At 45.3% G+C, this 21,927-nt stretch overlaps 2 protein-coding genes across 3 annotated transcripts in view; one reads left to right on the top strand and one right to left on the bottom strand.

Moving 5' to 3' along the window:
- Positions 1–8,870, top strand: part of SLK (STE20 like kinase) — a 52,467-nt gene extending 43,597 nt beyond the window's left edge. For both annotated transcript variants that reach the window (XM_012557974.2, XM_004370112.2), the window contains 2 exons: positions 631–744; positions 5,174–8,870. In XM_012557974.2, coding sequence (XP_012413428.1) covers positions 631–744; positions 5,174–5,320 — 261 coding nt within the window. In that variant the 3' untranslated portion in view covers positions 5,321–8,870. The remainder of the gene's footprint in view (positions 1–630; positions 745–5,173) is intronic.
- Positions 8,871–11,054: 2,184 nt separating this feature from the next.
- Positions 11,055–21,927, bottom strand: part of COL17A1 (collagen type XVII alpha 1 chain) — a 53,233-nt gene continuing 42,360 nt past the window's right edge. Inside the window, exons 37-56 of the mRNA XM_004370113.2 lie at positions 21,088–21,141; positions 20,914–20,955; positions 20,697–20,750; positions 19,871–19,930; positions 19,466–19,492; positions 19,062–19,094; positions 18,902–18,967; positions 18,496–18,546; positions 17,852–17,974; positions 17,113–17,250; positions 16,526–16,594; positions 16,024–16,164; positions 15,443–15,532; positions 15,235–15,345; positions 14,530–14,676; positions 13,852–14,235; positions 13,150–13,287; positions 12,835–12,897; positions 12,616–12,696; positions 11,055–12,066 (exon numbers count right to left, since the gene is read on the bottom strand). Of these exons, the coding sequence (XP_004370170.1) occupies positions 12,014–12,066; positions 12,616–12,696; positions 12,835–12,897; positions 13,150–13,287; positions 13,852–14,235; positions 14,530–14,676; positions 15,235–15,345; positions 15,443–15,532; positions 16,024–16,164; positions 16,526–16,594; positions 17,113–17,250; positions 17,852–17,974; positions 18,496–18,546; positions 18,902–18,967; positions 19,062–19,094; positions 19,466–19,492; positions 19,871–19,930; positions 20,697–20,750; positions 20,914–20,955; positions 21,088–21,141 (1,925 nt within the window). The 3' untranslated portion in view covers positions 11,055–12,013. The remainder of the gene's footprint in view (positions 12,067–12,615; positions 12,697–12,834; positions 12,898–13,149; positions 13,288–13,851; positions 14,236–14,529; positions 14,677–15,234; positions 15,346–15,442; positions 15,533–16,023; positions 16,165–16,525; positions 16,595–17,112; positions 17,251–17,851; positions 17,975–18,495; positions 18,547–18,901; positions 18,968–19,061; positions 19,095–19,465; positions 19,493–19,870; positions 19,931–20,696; positions 20,751–20,913; positions 20,956–21,087; positions 21,142–21,927) is intronic.

Genomic DNA, 21,927 nt, shown 5'->3' on the forward strand with positions numbered 1-21,927 from the left:
TGTTTTTAGCATATTTTGCAAAAAAGATATACAAAGTTTTCAAAATAAAGTAGGCAGCTTTGTTTTCAGATTCTGAATTAAAAATGTCTTTGCGTTTTGAGAAAAATAGTTCATTTTCAGGTATTTGAAAAATGTGATAAACTAAAATATATGGGAATTTTTAAAGGTTACTCTAGGAGAGGACCCTTTGTGGCCTCTACCTGGATTACTAGCCTCTTTAGTATCTAGCCTAAAATGTTTAAAATTTCAAGAGTAGTGAAATTATGTACTTTGAAGGCTTGGTGCTTTATGTACTTGCTTTACTAATTCCACGTTCTGGTACCAACGGATAAAATGCATACAAGCTGCCTTCTAAAGTGTCAGTTTTATGAGCAAACCTTAGTAAGGATAAACAAAGGCTCAAACTAATTCTTTCTGTGTAAGTTCTTTTTATATGGTAATAGATGTAGCTTCTAAACTTGCAAAAATGAAGTTATGACTCATTTCATAATTCTTGGCCCTTGGTTTTTAGAGGAGAACTTGAATCTCAATAATAGCTCGATGAGTAATTTATTATTTTGGAAGATAATTGTATTTGTGAAAAGTTGCTTAGTTGATCTGAATTTTTTTTAATCCAAACTTTATTTTCAGAATGAAAAATGTCACCTATTAGTTGAGCATGAGACTCAGAAACTGAAGGAGTTAGATGAGGAGCACAGCCAAGAATTAAAGGAGTGGAGAGAGAAATTGAGACCTAGGAAAAAGGTAATTTTAAAAACTTTGATTAAAATTATATGCTTGCATTCATCCATCCGTACACCCAGCCACTGGTTTTTTACTGCGTATGTGTCAGGTACAGGAGATACAGAGATGAAAAGACAAAGTGTCCCGAAAAGGTTCACAGTCTAATGACAAGCAATTACAAATCTGTAGGATCTGCTCTGAAGGAGGTAAGTGTAAGATACCGGGGAAAGGAGCACAATGTACAAGCAAAGAAGGAGGAGTGCTTATATCTGCCTGGGGAAGTCAGGGAAAGCCTTAGCAAGGAGGTGCCTTGCAAGCCAAGGGAGGCTTGAAGGAGGAGTAAGAGCTTGCTAGGCAGATGGTCATGTTGGGGTGGGGGAGGCATTTTATGTAGAAGGAAGAGCATGAGTGAAAATGATGAGTACAGAGAATTTCAACTAGTTCTCTAAAGGTGTGTGCACCTGTATGTATGCATTAGGGAGGGGGAGAAAGAGGAAAGGAAGTGATGACAGGTGAGTCTGGACAGATGTACTGGAGCCAGATTACAAAGACCCTGTATGCTAATTAAATTTACAGTCCAGTAAAATTGGGAGGACTCCCATCCTTCCCTCCTCCATCATTCCCTTGCTCCCTCCCTCCATCCATTTTCCCTGTTTGTACTTGACTCCCTGCTAGCTTGGTCCTATTTGTCAGCCATTTCAACTCTGTTTTTACTGTCACCATATGATCCCTATCCCCTTGCTAACCTTCAAACTTAAACCCTTATTTTCTCTTGGGTTTCTTCCCTACTGTACATTTCAGCTATTCCTTCCTTCCATTCATCTAATTAACCAGTCAGGAAAATATATATGTAGCCCCTATCAAGGTGCTTAGAGTTTCTAAAGGAAACAAAATGACTAAATCAGTTGATAGTGTGGCTTTTTGATTGAAATTTCTGTTTATTTAAAAAAAATTTGGATAGGTAATACATTCATGTGATTCAGAATTCAAACGGTATGAAAGGATAAAGAGTGAAAAGTCCCTCCCTCCAGTTTCTCGTTAACTCCTTGCAGTCTAGCTTTCACCTCAGACTCGCCAGTTGAACTTGTTGACGATGGTCACAAGTGAGTTGGTAATAACCAAATCCTATCTATGGTCTTCTATATAGACCCTAGTGAAGATCAGTTTAGTATCAGAGGCACTATTGTTAAAAATCTTGTTTCTTAAAATTCTCTTCTTGTCTGGCTTTTGTGATGTAACTGTTCTTGCTCTATGTTCTTTATCACCTTCTCTTTGTCTTCTAGTCACCTGAAATGTAGACATTTGCCACTTTTATGTCCTTAGCTCTATTCTTTCTCTGAATTCTTCACCTTGGTGATCTTGTAGCTAGTCATAGTTTAAACTGTTGCATATTTAAGGACAATTCCAAAGCTTGTATACTAAGGGTTGTATAGAGCACAAGCTCTAGAGTCAGACAGATCTGGGTTCAGATCTCGTTGTTGCCACTTACTGATTAATTTTGTCATTTAACATTTCTGAGCCTGGTTTTCCTCAGTTGTACAACGAGGATGATACTGCCTACCTAACTGGGGCTAAAAGAGTTAAAACAAGTAATGTTTATCCCAGTACCTGAGCCGTAGTCAGGGTTCATTGAATTATTGCTATTGCTATTATTATTTATTGTTTTTATTATTACCAGTCCAAGCTCTGTGCTCATGTTTTCCATCTGCATGTTCGATTCCTTATCATTTCATTCAGGCCTCTGTTCAAATATCTCATTAAAAGTTCCTTTTTTGATGATTATCTATAAAACAGGCCCCATGCCCACCTAAACATTCTCTGTCTCCTCACCTTTCTTTATCTTTCTTGATAATATTCATCACCATCAGGCATATTTGTTTATCATTTGTCTTCTTTCATAAGAAAGCAGGGCTATTATCTGTTTGTTCACTGATGTATAGCCAACTTTTGGAACAGTTCCTGGCACATTGTAAATGATCAATACATACTTGTTGAATGTTGACTAAAGAATGAAAACTCAATTCTTGAGTTTTTTCTTAGTTATCTAGTGCTGCTGTAACAGAAATACCACAAGTGGATGGCTTTAACAAAATTTATTCTCTCCCAGGTTAGTAGGCTAGAAGTCCAAATTCAGGGCACGAGCTCTAGGGGAAGAGAGAGAGGGCTTTCCCTCTGTTTCAGCTCTGGGGGAGGGTCCTTGTCTCCTTTCAACATCTGTGGGCCTGCCGTTCCTTGGCAATCTTCATGTGTCTTGGTATCAGTCTTCCCCTGGGTCTAGAAGGTTCTCAGCGCAGGGACCCTGGGTCCAAAGGACATGCTTCATTCCCAGCTCTTCTTCCTTGGTGGTAGTGAGGCTCCTCTACTGTTTGCTCAGGAGCTCTGGTGGTACAGTGATTAAGAGCTATGGCTGCTAACCAAAAGGTCAGCAGTTTGAATCCACCAGCTGCTCCTTGGAAACCCTATGGGGCAGTTCTACTCTGCCTGTCGTATAGGGTCGCTATAAGTCGGAATCAACTCGATGGCAACAGGTTTGGTTAACTCTCTGCTCGCTTCTCTCTCCGTTTATCTCTTGTAAGATAAAAGGTATGACTCAGGTAAAGGTGTGACTTACCTAAGGATGAGACTTGAGTAAGGCTGTAATTCAAGATACACCCCAGGCCGATCCTGCCTCATTAACATATAGAGGTTAGGATTTACAACATATAAAATGGAGGACAATGACACAATACTGGGACTCATGGCCTAGCCAAGTTGACAGAATTTTTGGGGGATACACAGTTCAATCCATGACAGAGATAAAAACCAAGCTCAGCATCCTTTTTCCTTCATCTCCATCTCACCTTCCCCCTCCCCCATTTCCAGCCACCATCAGATGATCTTCCCATCTTTCCTGTTCTCTTAATTGACATCTAGGCTAGAAATTATGATTTTTTATTTCTACCACACCCCGTATTCAGTAAGATGCCAACTAATTTCGACTCTGTTTTCATAATATTTCTCATTCTCTTTCCCATTGTTATCTTCCCACTAAATGTGTAAATTGTTCACTAATGTTCTAATGGGCTTCTGGGCTATAGTATCCTCCCTTTCATCCTACTTTTGTGCATTGCTAAAGTACTTATCCTCAAGAACATCTTGGTAATGTCATAGTGGTGTTGCTAAATCTTCATTTCCATCAGAATAAAATATAAAGGCCTCAGTTTGTCTTTGAAGCCTTCATAGTACCACACTTTGGCCAAAATGAGTCTTTCTAGCTTCATCTTTCATTAGCCACTTTCTCTGTTCTCTGTCTATGCCCCAGCATTGTATATAGTCACCATTCCTCACACCAACCCCATGCTCTCCTGACCTGTGCCGTTGTTCCAGCTGTTCCTTTGCCTGACATACCTTCCATATCCTGCCTATCGATCGAATTCTTTCTTTCAAGGCTGAGCTTGTTTTACTTCTTCTGAGAAATCTTCCTGTATCCTTCCATCTTCTCCCATACTTTGTTTGTACCTCTGCAACAGCACTTATCCCTAAATCACTTGTTCATGAAGTCATTGAAAACTCAGATATTTATCAAGCACTTGTATTTGCTCTGTATTGTGAGGATGTAAAGATGAATCTGGTTTAGGTCTTACCTTCAAGCAACTTATAGTCTAGTGTGGGGAAAAAGGATGTGCATATCAATAACCAAAATAAAAAAGTAGTGAGTGCCATGTTAATAGGTACCACCTATTGAGTGCCTGGAAGCCCTGGTGACGCAGTGGTTAAGAGCTATGGCTGCTGACCAAAAGGTTGGCAGTTTGAATCCTCCAGGCGCTCCTTGGAAACTCTATGGGGCAGTTCTACTCTGTCCTGTAGGGTTGCTGTGAGTCGGAATTGACTCAATGGCAACGGGTTTGGTTGGTTTTATTGAGTGCCTCGTGTGTGGTAAGCACATCATTATTACATTTAATCTTCATATAGCAACCCAGTGAGGTGAGTGGTATTATCCCTGTTTTAGAGTAGAAGAATTAAATGATTTTGTGATATAGAAAAGTTAATTGGCTTACACCATCCACTTGTAAAGAAGCTCTGGTTGCACAGTGGTTAAGCTCTCAGCTGCTAATCGAAAGGTTGGTAGTCTGAACCCATCAGCTGCTGTGAGAGTGAAAAATACGGCAGTTTGCTTCCGTAAAGGGTACAGCCTTGGAAATCCTATGGGGTGGTTTTACTCTTTCCTATAGGGTCGCCATGAGTTAATTCGATGGCAACGTGTTTTTTGGTTTATCCATTCATATGGCTGAGTTGAGACTTGAACTTAGGGCTGTGCAAAGCCTATGATCTTAACTATTGACCAGTCCTATCTTCCTCAGGATAATATAAAAAGAAAATGTTTTGAGCAAGTAGTTTTATCTTGGCTGTCAGGGTAAATTCAATTTATAATACCAGCACATAACAACTTCTTTTTCCGTTCCTTTTTAAGACACTGGAAGAAGAGTTTGCCAGGAAACTGCAGGAACAGGAAGTGTTCTTTAAAATGACCGGGGAGTCCGAATGCCTTAACCCTTCAGCACAGAGCCGGATTTCCAAATTCTATCCTATTCCTAGCTTGCATTCCACGGGGTCGTAACAGTGGGAGCAGTCTTTGATTGGGTTTGGCTCTTTTAAATATGTCATTCTATTCTCTTCATCTTCTGCCACAGTCTGTGTCACATAGTTCACGGAGACAATCACCTGCCTCACCTTCTAGGTGTTTTTTCATTTGTTTGTTTTAAAGCAAAGATGAAGGGGAAAGGAACTAAGACAGATGCTGGGCCATGTTGGCAAAGTGGCATCTTGCAGTAATTCCCTAAGGTGATTTTCTATGTTAATCTAAAAATTTTTGTTCTTTAGACACTGTTACTTGAGAAACTGTTAGAGAAATGTTTAAAGTTATTAAAAAAACAAAAACAAAAAAACAACTGTTATATCACTTAGTATCAATAAATATCTTTTTATCTGATCTAATGTCTCGATGATGCCTAAATTCTGTAGCTGAAACTCTGCTGTCAAGAGTTGGAATAATTTTCTTTTGGTGAATCAGCTCTCATGAGAAAGTTGTGAGTTGCTCAAAATATGCTATTGACTCAGTAAATATATTTTATCTCTAAACATAGGCGCAAACTCTTTTAAAATAGAAAATTTATTTCATTAATTTGTCTGAAATAATAACCTGTTTAGGCATGAGCTAATAATTAAGGGTGCTAGTTTTGTTAATATAGTGCCTAAAACACTCAATTTCAATCAAGTTTAAAGTAGGATTTTCTTTTCTGATTCAACAGGAACAAAATACCCTTATCATCAGACATAACTGTTTTTTAAAATTGTGCTCTTACTACATTTGATAGAAATTTTCATCCTACAATATATGTTGTACAAAGTTTGGAAATATGAACAAGAGCAAAAAAGGGGCAACTTTTAGATGTCCAAGTAGGAAATGTAAAACTCAACAAATTAAAAGTGATGTAGATTTAGCTGTCCCAGTTTATTTCCTAAAATTATACATGAGCTGGTTAAATGACTTCTCCCATCTTAGCCAATACTGTTTAGAACTTTTTCAGAGGCCTGGAGGCTCTGAGTTTATATTTATAAATGTATGTTCTGAAATTAATCTTAAAAGAAGCAGTTATTGAGAATACTTTTTAAAGAAGTATTTAAATATTTAGACAGATGTTAGAAATGTCTTTTTTTTGTTGTTTTGAAATGAGGTTACCTATATTTTGGTTTTATTTTGTTCCAAGTTTAAATTATTTACTTTGAGTGGGAAAAGTCTGAAACCTTTATCATGGGGTTGCTGATATGTGTAATTATTGATGAAATGTTCACTCTTTGTCTCTCTAGAGGCTTAGAATCTCAACCATGTGTCAGGTCAAACAGTATTAACACCAACTGTACTTAGGTGTGTGAGGCAGGACATTTGTAAATGATGCTCGCTGCCTGTCCTTGGCTACCTGTTCTCCTTTGAGAATGCTAGGTACCAAATTGTAAACGTTTCAGTTTTTAGTTATATATTACATTTTAGGCTGATGAAAAATTTAAATGTAACTTTGTGGGAACACTGATTTGTATTAAAATGTAAATGTCTATAGCACTTTCTTGCAGTTAATTCTAAAACTTTGAATGCTAAAGCTTATTTTGTCAGTGGTTTAGATGATTTGAAAATGCATGTGTGATTTTAATTTTGTAATTGTTTTTGATAAGCATAATTTACTTGGACAACTTTGTAGCTAGCCTTAATTTCTGGCCAAGTTTGTTCTTCATATATACATAAACATATATACATACATACAAACATATATACACACACATATATGTATATATATATAATGTGTGGTTGTAAATTCATACACTTATCACATGGATGTGTTACTGTATACGAAACTCTTAATGCTTTATTCTCTAATGCTGGGTTGAAAAAATGTTTTTTGAAAGCCTTTTAAAATATATATCTTTATAAACTAATATTCAGGATGATGATGGAAATTGTTTATATTGTTATGATAAAAATGATGGTATAATGTTGCCCAGTGTATTTAATGATTTATTTGATTAGGGAGAGGGGAGGAAGATTCTTATACCACTTTCTCCTTTGAAAATTTCAGTTATTGGTTTTTTAAAAATTAGTATTTTGGGCAATAGACATTTTTTCAGGATCGTTTAGGTGATATCCTGTGTGCTGAATAGTTTGTGGCAAATTAATTTGGTTTGAATATTTAATTCTATTCTTTTCAACTTGACATTCAGATTAGAATAAAGTAGAAAGGCTCAGAGTGGCATGGTTGACACTCTGGGTAAGTTTGTTAATAACTCTTGCATCACCCTTAAAACTCCCCTTTGGATTCAGTGTTCACACACGAGTTCTCTTCCCAGTAGGGCGTATTCATGTGGGTGGGGGGCTGTAAAATGATGCACACGTAGAGGTGAGACACTCACTTTAATATTTAAAGTTATGGAAATATTTTCAAAAAATGTTTTGTTATAGAATATGCTGTTTGTCCCCGTACCTGCCCACCTCTTGCTCTGCCCTCTCTTCAAGCAGATAACAGCGATCTTTCTTGAATAAGTGTAGCTGGGAGTGGGGGAGAGCCCCAGACTTCTTTAAAATCTAAGAGTGCAGATAAATTAATTCCTGGCTTGGTTGTGGCAGCATGTGCTCTGAAATTTCTAAAAGAAATTCTCCATATGTGCACCCTAATTACGGTGTCTCTTCTCCCCCCGAGTGCTGTGAATACACCAGACCTCCACACTTACACAGGTCTAGCTCCTAGAGCTCCTTGCACCAGCTTGCCTTTCCTACTCCTGTCAATCCAGAGTTGGGTGTGAATTGCCGAATTAGCTGCTATTCTCATATAGAGCCACAATTAAGCTTCTTCTTACCCTTTTCTGTGGGGAAGCTATAGGATGCGTAAGGAGGAAATTTAGAGTGCTTACCTTTGCTGAAAATACTAGGACCTTCCTGTGACAGGATAAAACAAATTGTAATTAAGTATAAACCAGAACCAGAGCTACCTCTAAGTAGTGTTTCCTCAAGCACAAAGCTCTCAGGCATATGAGACCCACTTTAGTGGAGGGTCTCTGATTTCTTGAGTATCAGCGAATTTCAGAAGTTACTGTCTTTTGTACTCTTCTAGTTTCCTTGTAACTACATACTTTTTCCCCCATTCCACACTGTGCTTAAATGACAAAGACTCTTCTGAGAAGCCAAATTCTGTCCAATTATTACCTAGAGATCTTGTTGATTAAAGAAAAACCTAGAACTGAGGTGGGAGAAGAGACTTAGTTCTGGTTCTAATTGCCTTTTTTTCTGGAAAATGATCTCTGAAATGAAATGGGATGATATTTTAAATGCTTAAGTTGAAGGCACAGCAGTAATGCCTGTATTGTTGCTCTTCTGTGGCTGACATGTTTTTGATATAGCTTTAAAATTTCTGCTGCTAAGCTTGAGGTAGAGTATTATACCAGTTTTAAATATTGGCTGCAGCTTTTTGTGATCCTACTCTGATTTGCAGTGTAATAACTTCACAAGCTAAATTTTCAGAAAGAATTTTGTTTCATATTATGCCTCTTGTCTGTTTGGGAGCAAACATGTCTTTTCAATCATGGGACTGACAAACGACAAATAAAAGTTATTTCTTAATCTATTTTGGCAAGCAGTCTTTTATTGTGAATCTTTAAAATGAGATTGTCCTGACTGAGAACACTTTGCAGCTTTTTTGATCCTGTTGTTGTTAGTTGCTGTGGAGTCAATTCTTAATCATGGTGACCCCATGTATGCAGAGTAGAACTGCTCCGTAGGATTTTCAAGGCTGTGACCTTTTGGAAACAGATCACCAGGCCTGTCTGCCGAGGCACCTCTGTATGGATTCGAACCATTAACTTTTTGGCTGGTAGTCGACTGCAGTCCTTCAGATCTTTCAATCCTGCCAAACTTACGTAGCCTTCTGTTGTCAGCACCACACACACACACACAGAGATATGGTTTCTGCTGGTAACTTGAAGGTGGGTGTCTTTCAGCATACAAACACCTTCTCTGGGAGGTGTTTAAAATATTTCCATCAACGTGGTTATATACATAATTTTTTTCCCCTAAATTTTATTTTGTTGTTGAGAATATACACAGCAAAACATACACCAGTTTGACAGTTTCTACATGTAAAATTTAGTGACATTGATTACATTCTTTGAGTTATGCAACCATTCTCACTCTCCTTTTCTGAGCTGTTCCTCCGTACATAAACTCACTGCCCCCCTAAGGTTCCTATCTAATCTTTTGAGTTGCCGTTGTCAATTTTATCCCATATAGATAGTTCTTAAAAGAACAAAGTGCTCAAGGCAGACATTTTTTACTAGCTAAGCTAAACTATTGTTCAGTTTTAAGGTGACTTCAGGGGATAGTTTTGGTTTCAGGTTTAAAGATTATTTCAGGGCAGTAGTTTCAGGGGTTCATCCACCCTCCATGGCTCCAAAAAGTCTAGAGCCATGAGAATCTGATGTACATTATTTCCTGTTTTTCCCTTGGGATGGATTATTTTTCCCACCAAGCAGTTCACAAACCTTTTGACCTCACTTCTGCTAGAGTAACTTCTTTTTGTCATTGATAGGTTCATGCAAGATTCAGTAGACACTAGGCATCATCATCTGGCAAGCGTTCAGCTCTGCTGAAGGGAGGCATGGCATGGCATTTTCTAATCTAGGAGCATTGCATGCTGTTGAGCTCATTCATGGCCTTTTTTTTTTTTTCTTTAAATGGAACAAAAGAGACTCAGATCATTGCCATCCAGCTGAGAACATACCTGCCCACGTCCTTTTTCTGGGTTCTGTCCAGAGAAGGTAGCAAGTTTGGACTTCTGCCCTGTTTCACTTGGGCGTAGAACCAGATGAAGACTTCCAGATATCCTAGTAAATTAAATCTAGAACCTAGGGAAGAACTCATAAATCTGATTAATCCAGATCATCGTTACTGAAGCAGATACTACTACAAAAGTAAATAGAGTCTGACTTTGGGTAAAACTGATGAATTTTATTTGAAAAAACAAATCATAAAAAGACACGCATTTATTATATACAAGAGTAAGTTTTCATTAGACAGCAAAGCTGAAGTTGTTCGTTTGCAGTAAAGCTTAAGTTTTCTGAAATTCTGCAAGGTTTATGAGCTCATTTTTAAAAGTTCCCAGATTGGTTCATAGCTAAGTAGTTACCAGGGAATATAGTAAAGGAGGCAAATAGGCCATGTAAAGTGTTGGGTGTGTTTTTTCCAGGATAATATGTGAGAAAATATGGAAAATAAACAGTGTCTTAAGAGGTGTAGAAGTAAATTTAAACCCATTTTTAACTGCCAGAAATTGAGAGTTACAGACTGTAACAGTTTTACAAATTGACCAAGTATACCCGCTTCTAAATTTGAATGCCTGATTGTACTATGCATTTCTGTGGGCCATTTCTCCTTAATAGGAATTTTTATATTCCATTTATTATCGCTTGCCCTACTATTATAATTGCTTTGTCCTAGGATAAATCACTACAATAATTGTAAATAAATTGCTCTTTTGTTGTGTATGTGTTTATTTCAAGTAACATGCTTAGGGGAAATCTTCACATGCTTTGTAATATGCCCAGATTGATTTAGCCCTTACAGAGAAAAGGCTGCCCTTAAAGATCTCAGTGAGTGATTAAACAAAATGCCAGAAACTGTTCCAAAGTACAGCAATTTCTACTTTCTTGTGTTTGTAAATAAATAATGTTGGAGTCAGGCCCAATTAATCATATATATATGAAACATATATATATGTAAACTTTTCCTTGGTCAGGTGGATCACATTAAACATGATATTAAAAAACAAAAAAACTTTAATAGGAAATTTTACACTTGAAATGACTTTTCATCTTAAAGACCACATACAAATGTTTTCAGACATTGAAAAGTGCTTAAAAACCAACTGTCCCCAGCCCCCCGTGCCGTTTCCTACATGCAGACAGAGGGCGACATCTCCAGCTGAAGCCTTCCTTCCCGGCATCAGGTATTCATTCTATTTTCCCTCTATCCTTCCAAGTCTCTCTTGCCTATTGCCCTTCTTTTCCTATTTGCTGCAGTCTAGCTCAGTATAACAACTCTATAAACTCTAGCATGGACCTATGGATACAGATCATAGCTACAAACAAACTTTCTAAGCCAATGGGAATACGACATGTAGTGAGAAATAATAAGAAACCCTGTCACCTCCTACAGGGGAAGTGAATTTCTTTTTCAATTCCAAGAGTGACTTCTTAGCCAACTCTTTTCTGTGACTGGAGAATACAGCATGAAAGGGAGAGGAAGATGCTGCGAGCACAGCCTTGCAGCATTAAGCAGACACACCCCTATCAAGTATCACCTCAAGGAAGGAACCCTTCTCCCCCACTACCAGTTTCTGGGCTTATTTTTGGACAAAGTGCAATGACTCCTGAGCCAGCTTTATGTACCTGGCTTTCCTAGGTCGGGACTTGAGCCAAGCATTAAGAAAACCCGAGGAGCTCAAATCTAGATAGCAGAGAAGCCAGTCTCGCTCTAAAACACTCCATCTACTCTTAAAGTCCATCTAGTGAAGCTGTTTCAGATTGTCTATCTTTGACTGATTTATACATGTATATATTGTTCCAGACTAAAGTGTTGCTAGTTGCCTATTTGGCTATGTTGTCCCAGCAGGAAGTTGACAGACTCCAGCTCTCACCCTCTAGAGAGAATTTAACAGAAGCACCATAAGCCATTGCAAGAACTGGTCCAGGGGGGCTATTCTGCCAAGCTAGCTCATGGCTTGCTGGCAATACTTCTCCTTCTCCGCCCAACATAGACTTGGTCACCTGAAAGAGGATGAGTAGGAAGTTAAAAAAAAAAATACTTGTTTTAAAAAATTTGTTGAGGTAATTATGGCAACTGTCAACTGCAAAGATGAAAGGGTAGGTCTTTTCTAAGATATCAGTTAATTTAAGTTGTTAACCCTCTTTAATTACCAGATTGGTCCCCTTTTCCTCCCTGCACAGGCACTCTCCTTCCTTCTCCCCAGCTATTAATTTGATTGTTACGCTAACTACATTCATGGCAATGTCTGCCTTTAGTAATTGGCATTTGCCTTCATTTTAAGGCTTGCTCTGGAACAAATCACCTGCTTCCCTGGAGCACCAGCTTCCCAGCACTCTGGAAACTGGCAGCCAAAGCCGAAAACCAAACCAAACCCACTGCGACTCACAGTGAGCCTATAGTGTTTCCATGGCTGTAAATCTTTATGGAAGCAGATGGCCACATCTTTCTCCCGAGGAGCGGCTGGTGGGTTCTAACCAACGACCTTTTGGTTAGCAGCCAAGCACTTAACCACTGTGCCACCAGGGCTCCTTGTGGCCGCCAAGGCTTACCTTTGTCTCCTTTTTCCCCCTTGTGACCTCGAGGGCCGGGTGGGCCAGGCCGTCCTGGTGGTCCTGCAGGGCCCATCTCACCTAGCAGGACAGACGGGGATGGTGACTAAAGAATGCACAGATATGAGGGCTGCAGGAGTGGCGGAGATACCCAGTTTAGCACTGGGAAGGGAGCTTGTTAGTTAGGATCCTGGTGGCTACTTCCCTACCACCACTTACCTTTGGGTCCTGGGGTGCCCACCTCTCCCTTCTGTCCAGGGGGTCCTGGAATGGTGCCATAAACTGCAGGGGGTGGAAAAAAGCTGGCTTTAGATTGGAGATGACCCTGAAGTTTGGGAGGTAGAGTGACCAAAGTAACACAAGTGGGTGTGGTAGAGTTTGGACTGGTAAGAGGAATACAAAGTTCAGAATTTATCAGCTTTTCATTATCTCAAGTTACTTGGAGGCTTTTCAAGAGATTGGTTTCTGTGGAGCAGACCCCACGTGAGACAGGCAGCAGTTAGGCATTAGGAAAGCAATCAGGGATGCCCTTACTTCGGAAGAAGTCCATGAGGTCCGCAGTCACGTTGCTGTAGGCAGAGAAGACCTTGCTGATTCCAGGGGGTCCCTGGGGGCCAGGCCGGCCTGGTGGGCCCTGCACAGTGTAGGCCATCCCTTGCAGCAGGCCCTGACCTGTGAAGCACCAGAGCGTGGGCACAGGAAGCAGGACCCGCGCTCTGAAGGGCTCGATCGACACCCTCTTCACAGTGGGAGTGCAGCACCCACTGGCTGTCTCATTCTCAAGGCAGTTACACTAGATGAAGCTGCAGCAAGGGCAAAGCCCTGCCCACCTCCTTTGTACTCCCTGTGTGTCTGGCACAGGTCTCTGTCTGCAGTGGGCATTCACCAAGGGCTTTGGGCCTGTATAAATGCCAATAAGCTACAGGGAAAAAGGACTTAACCAACAACCTTCCCTCAGCCCCACCAGAAAACCATCATGGTCATAATCACTCTACTGAGACCCAGAACTTAGTGCAAAGAGGCTAACTTGCTCTGTTCCCTGCAGCTTAGGCTCTATTACTTGGACCCCCTGGCTGGCTGAGAAGAATTAGGTTGGGGCTTCCTATCTTCAGTCCCTGTCCGTCTGGTTCTAGCACTGCTGTCTTCACAGCCTGGGAGCTCAGAAACGAGAAGGTGAGTCTCTGGAACTGAGATGTTTAGGGGCTCACAAGCTGAGGCCTAAGTACCCCCACTTACGCTGCAGGCTCTCTGACACCCGAACAGCCAGCTCATTGTAATCCAGGCCTCCAGCAAAGCCGGCCCCGAATGATCCTCCATTGCCACCGTACATTCCACCTTCTGCTGCTGTCCCATAGCCTCCGCCCAGGCCGATGTCAGTGCCATAGGGGCCTCCGTCTCCTACACCAAAGGCTCCCCCTTCGCCCAGGGAGCCTCTGCTGGCTCCTCCGATGCCTGCTGAAGACCTGTGGGAGGTTCCTTGTTGGACCGATGAGCTTCGTGAGGAAGAGCTGCTACCCCCACTGTAGGAGCCTTCCGCTGACAGGAAACGGTTGTCTCCAGGTGGTCCCTGGGGCCCCGGAGGGCCTGGGGGGCCGACAATGAAGCTCCGCACATCAGGACCTGAGGGTAGGAAGCTGCATTAATGGGAGCTCAGATCTTGGTAGAGAAAGAAGTAGGACTTATTGGGTCTCTTTCAGGGTCTCTAAGCCCCTTAGCAATGGGACGTGCGCTTCTGGGTCCGTGTACCCTGGCAGGAGAAGGCTGGCATGGGGAGACGCTGGGCTGAGCCCTCCTAGTGGCTCTCATGTATCTGGACTCCCAGGTTCCTTCATGCACCTTGCTGGCCCCCTTACATAGAAAAGCAATGTGTGGGGAGAGATCATGGGAGGGAACACTAATGCCAGGGGCACTCACTTGTGAGGTAGCTAATCAGTTCACTCCGGAAGCTGTCCCTGTTTTCAGTTGCGTAGTTCACCAGAGCTCCTGAGACGCCTGGGGGCCCTCGAGGACCTGGGGGACCAGGAGGGCCTGGAGGGCCTGGGATGGATGACAAGCCGGCCGCTGAGTAGGAGAGAAGAGAAAGAAAGGCCTCACTCTGGTGAGAAAGCTGAATGCCCAGTTGGAGCCCCTCTTGGAAAGGAGGGGATGAGACTGGGCCTCCTGGGTGAGGGGACGAGGGGGCCACAGGAGCCCAGGAGGACCCAGCCAAGCCCATTTCCCTAAAACCACTGGGTAGTGACTACTCCTGGCTGCCCATCCCACTCCCGGTTCTGAGCCTCATTCAACCCAGATCATATCCCCTCCTCCCAAGGCCTCTGGCCGCTGGGAGCCAGAGCCCCGAGTGGCCCCCAGTCACATGCTGATTCATGAGTTCTCTCTGTGCTGCACTGGGGGGTGCTCTGTCCCCACTTTCCCCCTGCCAAAGCTGGAAGCACCTCAAAAGCAAGAGTCATGTGTGCCCCTCCAGGGCCCACAGTCCCCACCCTATAGGTGCTCCAGGAGGACTTGGTGATGGCAAGGAGATTTATCGTTCCGTGCCACCCTTGCTGAAGCCTATGAGAGCCCAGAGGCTGGCCTGCAGGCCTCTGCCTTCCCCATCCCTGCTCCCCCACGCCTTACTATGCAAGTAAGATGAGAGGTCCTCCACGCTGATGCTGGACCACGCGTTGCCCGGCAGCCCTGGTGGCCCAGGGGGACCTGGGGGTCCAACAATGCCTCCAAATTCAGACCCTGAGACACCAAGAAAAATAAGGAGTCATGGCCTAGGCCCAGGAGTGCCACCTTCCATCCCAAACCACTTGGACAGATGTCTCCTGCTTAGCCTTACCTCGGAGCAAGGAGAGTAGCTCCTCATAGGATGTTCCCGGCAAGCCAGGGGGGCCCGGGGGGCCAGGAAGCCCAATGCTGATTCCAGAGCCTGGGGAATAAAATCCCAAGTTGTGATGATTCAGATCAGGCAGGATGGAAAGGTGGGTGGGAACGCTGTGAGAGTGGAGGGCAGACACCAAAGCGGTTTGGACAGCAGTAGGGACTGAGAAAGGGAAGAGAGGGGTAACATGAAGAGAAGGGTGACAGAGGTATAGTGCTGTGGAAGGACGCCAAGGCCAGGGCCTTCAGGTTCTAAGAAGAGTACAGGTCAAAAACTGTCCACATCCTGCCGTGCATGGGAGTGTGTGTGTATAGTATATGTAAGCTGTGCGCAAACACTCCATATATAGGACAGTGCTCAAGACACTCATTTTGGCTTCCCTCTTTGTGTTCCTTGACCTGCTCAGGGGTCACAGGTTTGAATCACTCTGAACACCACCCACCCCTGCTGGGCTGGTGCAGCCTGGTAGAAGGGGGTCACTGGGGCCATTTAGGCACCCAAGTCTCCAGCCCTGGCCACCCTTGCTTGCCGACACTCACTAGACATGTAGCTGAGTATGCGGCTGCTCAGCTCTGCGTAGTCCAGAGACAGGAGGGACACATCTCCACTGGCTCCCGGTGGCCCCGGTGGCCCTCGAGGACCCATCAGGTACTGCTGTAGGTACTGACGCACATCATCCCCTGGAGAGGAGAGGCTCATTAGCACGGACCCACTCAGGCCACAGCCTGGCTGGCTGCGTGACTGGCTCTGGAGTGACATTCTTGAGTTCTGATCAGGTGGAAATCAGCAGGCTTCCAGGTACCTGCAGGGGTACCTGCCGGGTTGCCTGGCACTGGTTGGGGGTGGGGGAGCTGCTGCCCCCGTCCAGTCAGTTTGCGACTCAGTAGGCCTATCAGGGCAGCAAGGGGGTGGCTCCGAGGTCCGAGAGACCGCCTCCCGCTTGCAGCCCTCACCTGGCTCAGACTTGGACAAAGTGCCCCTGACAAGCGATGCCAGAGAGGGCAAAGAGGTTCCACCCTCTGGCTGACCCCAGTGACTCACGCTGTAGCGCAGCCAGGATGTCTTCAGAGGAGATGGAGGCGGAGGCTGTACCGATGCTGTACCCTGAGGCTGTCGGAAGAAAACCTCAGGTTACCTGCTTGTCTGGTCCGCAGGAACACCCTCAGAATTCCGGAGTCTGAAAGGCCTGGACAAATGGTTTCCACTTGGGGGGAATGAATGAGTGGGGGCATAAGGAGGCTACTATGAAAGCATGACATGGTCAAAAGTTTGTTCCGTTTTTTGTAGGAAATGTAGCTTCTCTTCAAGAATATGTTAGCCCAACTCCTCGCAGATACTGCCAACCTGATGGATCTGCTTTCAAGAACAGAGAAGAAGGGCCTCTAAGTAGGACCACTTTGAGCAGATTCAAGAAGGCTCACTGGACAGGGCCTCAGCGTGGCCTTGATTCTTAATCTGAACTACCCTTTCATGAAGACGTGGCCCAGGGGTCTGAGCGCCATGCTTCCAGAATTAACGATCGTGTTCAGGAGAAGGGCAAAGCAAACAGCAATGAAGAGCTGAGGCTCTGTGGACAAGAGTGGGACCTCAGCAGGGGCTGTTCACGTTCCGTATGGGGACAGGCTTACTCTGTAAGTAGCTCACAACACTGCTCGCCAGCTCCGAGTAGTCAAAAGTCTCGCCTGTGATGGTGATGACAGGCCCTGGGGGACCAGGTGGGCCCGGGGGACCCTGAACTCCAGAGAGATAAGACCTAATACTGTCACCTGCCACCAAAAGAAAGAAGCAAAATCAAGCCTATCCCCCAGACAGCATGTCCTTCCCGTGGAGTTGCCCTGAAACACAGGAGGAAGTGCCTACCCCACCCCCCACACGGACCCGCACCAGGGCCAGCAGGGAGCCTAGACTCCCCTTGTTATAGGTGGAGAACTGAGACAGAGACCTCTGCTGGGTCCGGCAGTACATGAGGGGTGTGGGCCAACAAGACTCCAGTCAACAGGATGTCACTCATTTGACAAAACTCTGGGGCCCATATTCATGAGAATCATACACTCATGTCCACAGAGATGTGGGGTGAGGTCAGGGGAGCACATCAGGGCATTAAAGGTGTGTGTGTGCAGCATGTGTGCAGGTGGATGAGCGTGTGAGTGTGTGAGCCTCTACATGAGGTGAGGGTAAGGATATGTGCGTGGGCAGGCGTGAGAAGGTGAGTTGTGTGTGTGAAAGTGTACCTGTGGGAGCTGATGGACTTGGGGCCTTGCTCCAGGGGTACAAGGACTGTGGCCTTGCTGTAGAGACTGCCCCCAGCCCCCCAGCACACACTCACTGCCCTACTCCGACTCCAGCACCATGGGTGCCAGCACTCACTCTGCATATACTCGGAGATGTACTGCTGAATCTCCCGGCCAGAGCTGCTGATGGAGCCTGGTGGCCCAGGAGGCCCCGGCGGGCCTGGTGGGCCCGGTATGTATGTGGCACTGGATGATCCCCCTGCAGTAAAGAGAAAGGTTCTGAGCTGATTTCTTGGCCCAGGGGTGAGACAAAGAAGGCCCCAGGCATTGCTTCCACAGTCTGAGGAGCAAGGGTCCTGTCCTCACTCCATGGGGGAAATGGCACAGTGGCAAAAAGAGGACTCCAAAGAGGAAAGGAGTGCCTGTAGCAGTCACTGTCTGAGAGGGCACAGAAACGGGGAGCTCTCCCAGGCCAAAGTGTCCCTGTCCCTCAGCAACTTGGTCACCACCCCACACAGCCTCCCTCTTCTCTGAACACCCAAAGACCCACCTCCTGTTCTCCACCATTCGTCACCTGGTATTGCTATCTCTATATTTGCATGGGTCCATCCTTCCCACCCGCACTGAGCTCCTTAAAGGCAGCCCATAGATCTTAGCACATGAAGAAAGTACCTAATCAATACTGAATCATGGAGTGAATGAATGAATGAATATCCTTATTGGAATGACCAGCTTCACTTGAAGAAGGGGAGAGGAACTTTGGTCACCTTAGGTTCTTACCTCGAGACAGACCACCAGGAATGCCAGGCGCCCCTGGAACACCAGGATCACCTGGAATCCAAAACGAGAAGCCCTGTTTGGATTATCTCTTCCAGGAAGTCTTCCCTGGTTGAGCCCAACCACACTTATTTGCTTGTGGCTCAACAGTTTTCCCATGGCTCTTAGTCTCTTTCTCCAGTGATATCACAAGTCCCCTTTGGGCAGAGGCTTGTGTCTCCAGCTCCTCAGCCCTTTCTCCCTCCTCCTCTCTTCTCTTCGGCCTCCTCTTTCTCCCAAACATTTGGCTGGAACAGTCCTTGCTGCCTGCTTGCCTGCCCTCTATTCAGACTTGGGCTCTAGGAGCCAGGCTTGCTCCCACTCCTCACCTCCCACTGCTCACCCCCTTCTTGGCTCCTCCCTCACCAACCTTTGTCACCCTTGGGCCCCTGAGGGCCGGGGGGTCCCTGTAGGTTGAATCCGAGAGAACTGGAACCTGGAAGCCACAACAAGACAGTGCGATCAGCCAGGGCAAGGAGGCTCTGGCCAGAGCAGTGAAGGGTGCGAGGGCTGGGGGAGCCAGCACTCACCTGAAGTTGAGAAGCCTGGGAGGCCTTGCTCGCCTGAGGAGCAACACAAAAGTGAGACAGTCACACTTGCCTTTCTCTATCCGGACACCACCTCCCCTACAGAGGCTCCCCAAGACCATGATTGCTGGGGCTGTGTTGCCCTTTGGGCAGTACCTAGAGCTGTTGCTGTGTCACACGTGCACATGCATACTCACACACATACAGACACACACTGTAGAAATGCACATGCACACACCTGCATTACACACACACAGAAATACTCAGCCATTCACAGAGACACACCCTCTTGTCTGCTTGGCCTCTTGGGACCAAACTCATTTCCAAGAAGCTCAAGGCTCTTGCAAGGTCAGCTTTTGCCATCCCATCCCCACTCCAAGTTTTGTTTGATGCCAGCTCTACTATACCTTTGTGTCCTCGGGGACCTGGGAGCCCTGTGGGAAGGAGGCAGAGAGCTGTGAACCTGTACCAACCAGGTGCTGGAGCTTCAAGGAACCCGTGGGTGAGGGGATGGAGGCTCCAGTGATGGAGAAGACACAGAGCTTGGGGCCCTTTGTGTGTCTCCTTCCGCCAGGGCAAGGTAGGGTGGGAGTTCTCTGTAGCACTTCAGACCATGTGCCACCCTTCTTCCTTACTCCACTCAACCTACTCCCCCGAATTCCCTATGCTCCCAGATGCTGAGTTCCTAATAAGATATAGGAGGAGGATAAAGAAATGTCCCAGCACATTGAGCCTCATCCAAACTCTCCCAGTCAAGAGCTGGGTATGCAGGCACATATAGGCTTCTGTGCTCCCTGAGTCACTGTTCTTACCTTGGTCTCCCTTGGGGCCTGGGGGGCCAGGTGGGCCTGGGGGACCAGAGAGTAAGGTTTCTGTTGAGGAAAGAAATAGTTTGAGTAAGGACCAAGTAACAGTTGTGAGGAAGCAGCACCTAGCACAGTCTGGCATACTACAGATGCTCAATAACTACTTACCAAATGGATAGGTGAGTGGATGCATGGATAGATGGTTGGATGAATGGTTGACTAAATGGATGGATGGGTGTTTGAATGGTTGGGTGGTTGGATAAAAAAAGGAATGAATGAAACAAATAAATAGAGAGATGGAAGGATGCATGGACTGATGGTTGAATGAATGGCTGAATAATTGGATGGATGGATGGTTGGATAGAAAAATGAATGGATGAATAAAAAATAAATAAATCAATGACAGGATGGATAGATGGATGGCTTTTTCACTAGGGACAAGTTCTGGGCTAATGTTTGTTTGCTCTAAAGTTGTTTCCCTATGTTTCTATATTGTACTGTCAGCCTTTATCTATTTCACGTGCGCATAACCTGCCTCTTTTATTAGACCTGGGTTCTTGAGGATAGGAACCATGACCCCCAATCAGTCCAAAGCCTCCTCGAGGGCAGAACTGAGTCCCTCCCTCAGGCCAGGTTACCAGGGTGGCTAGGCTGGCATCTTATTCTCACCATATGCCACAGGTAGCAGAGAGTTTATATAAACACTCTGGTGTGAAGGTCAGAAGGAGGAAGCCTGGTGAGTAGGGTAGGAAGCCCACAAGCCTGTGACCACAGTATGTGCCAGGACTGGGGCTGAGGCATAGAACAGGTGTGACTCAACTCCTAACATTACCTGAGCTGGTAAGGACAGATCCTGGCGGGCCTGGTGGGCCTGGCAATCCTTCACCTAGGTAAGAGAAATCCCATGACTTATTAGGGCCAAAAGGTGGGCCTGGGACCCTTCGTCCAGGAGACGTGGCAGGGAAGCTCTTTCCTGAGACCTGGCCCAGAAGGAGGCTGAGCTTTGGGGTTCATTGTCACCCGCCTCCCACCAGGAGCTCAGCTCTCACCTGCTGGGCCTCGGGGTCCTGGAGGGCCTGGAATGGAAGGTCCTGCAGAAGAGAATGAAGAGGAGGCAATGCTGAACTCAGAAAACTGATCCTGCCCCTGCTTCCTCACTAAGTGCCTGGAGTTCCCTGTCCCCCCAAAACTCCCCACCTTTAAAAGATCCCAGAAATGCTCACCTGGTGGCCCAGGTGGCCCACGTGGACCTGGGGGACCTCGTAAATCAAGACCTTCTGTGGGGAGAAGGAAGCAAAAATGAGTAAAATCTATATGAGGCTATTCTCTGCTATGCTCCTTATCCCTCACCAGGATCATCAGTCCCAGCACCCCAGCTGCACCCACACCCTAGACACCAGGCCCTGAGTCACTAGCATAGGACCCTTCAGTCCTCCATCTGCTAGGAGCACCCCTCATGCAGAGGCAGGGTGGGGCTGCAGTCAAACTCCCTGATATATGATATGGGTGTATGTAGTGATGGGTAAGAACTTGGGCTTCGGTGTCAGATAGCCTGAGTTCAAATCCCTGCTCCACCTCTTCTAGCTGGTGACTTGGGTAAGTTCTCAGTCTCTTTCAGCTCCAGCTTTCTCCTCTGCAAACCAGAAGCAATCAGACCTACATCATAAGGGTGTTGTGAGGACTCAGTGAGATGCTGGTGAATGCTGAGGCCTTAGCACAATGTCTGGCACACAGTGCCTGACTGGCTTTGGCTATTGTCATTGCTTTTTAGCTATCCAGGTGTCTGGGTGGGTGGTCCAGCACATCTCTTCCTGGGCTTATTAAAAGATTTTGTAAACAGGAAGACCAGAAGCCAGCCCTCCCCAGCCAGGCTGTGGCTGAGAATCATGGACCCTTCTCATTGCTTTCTTTAAGTGGGGGATGTAGAACTGACATGCCTGGCTCACTTCGGAGGCCCTGCCTGGCCCTGGTCCTCTTGGAATCCTGAGAACTGCTCTGACAGCTGCCCTATCCCCAGTGACTCACCCTCCCACACCAGACAAAACCCCTGCTGTTCCTTCTTG

This window comes from Trichechus manatus, unplaced genomic scaffold, assembly GCF_000243295.1.
Source record: "Trichechus manatus latirostris isolate Lorelei unplaced genomic scaffold, TriManLat1.0 scaffold00007, whole genome shotgun sequence".
Taxonomy (NCBI): domain Eukaryota; kingdom Metazoa; phylum Chordata; class Mammalia; order Sirenia; family Trichechidae; genus Trichechus; species Trichechus manatus.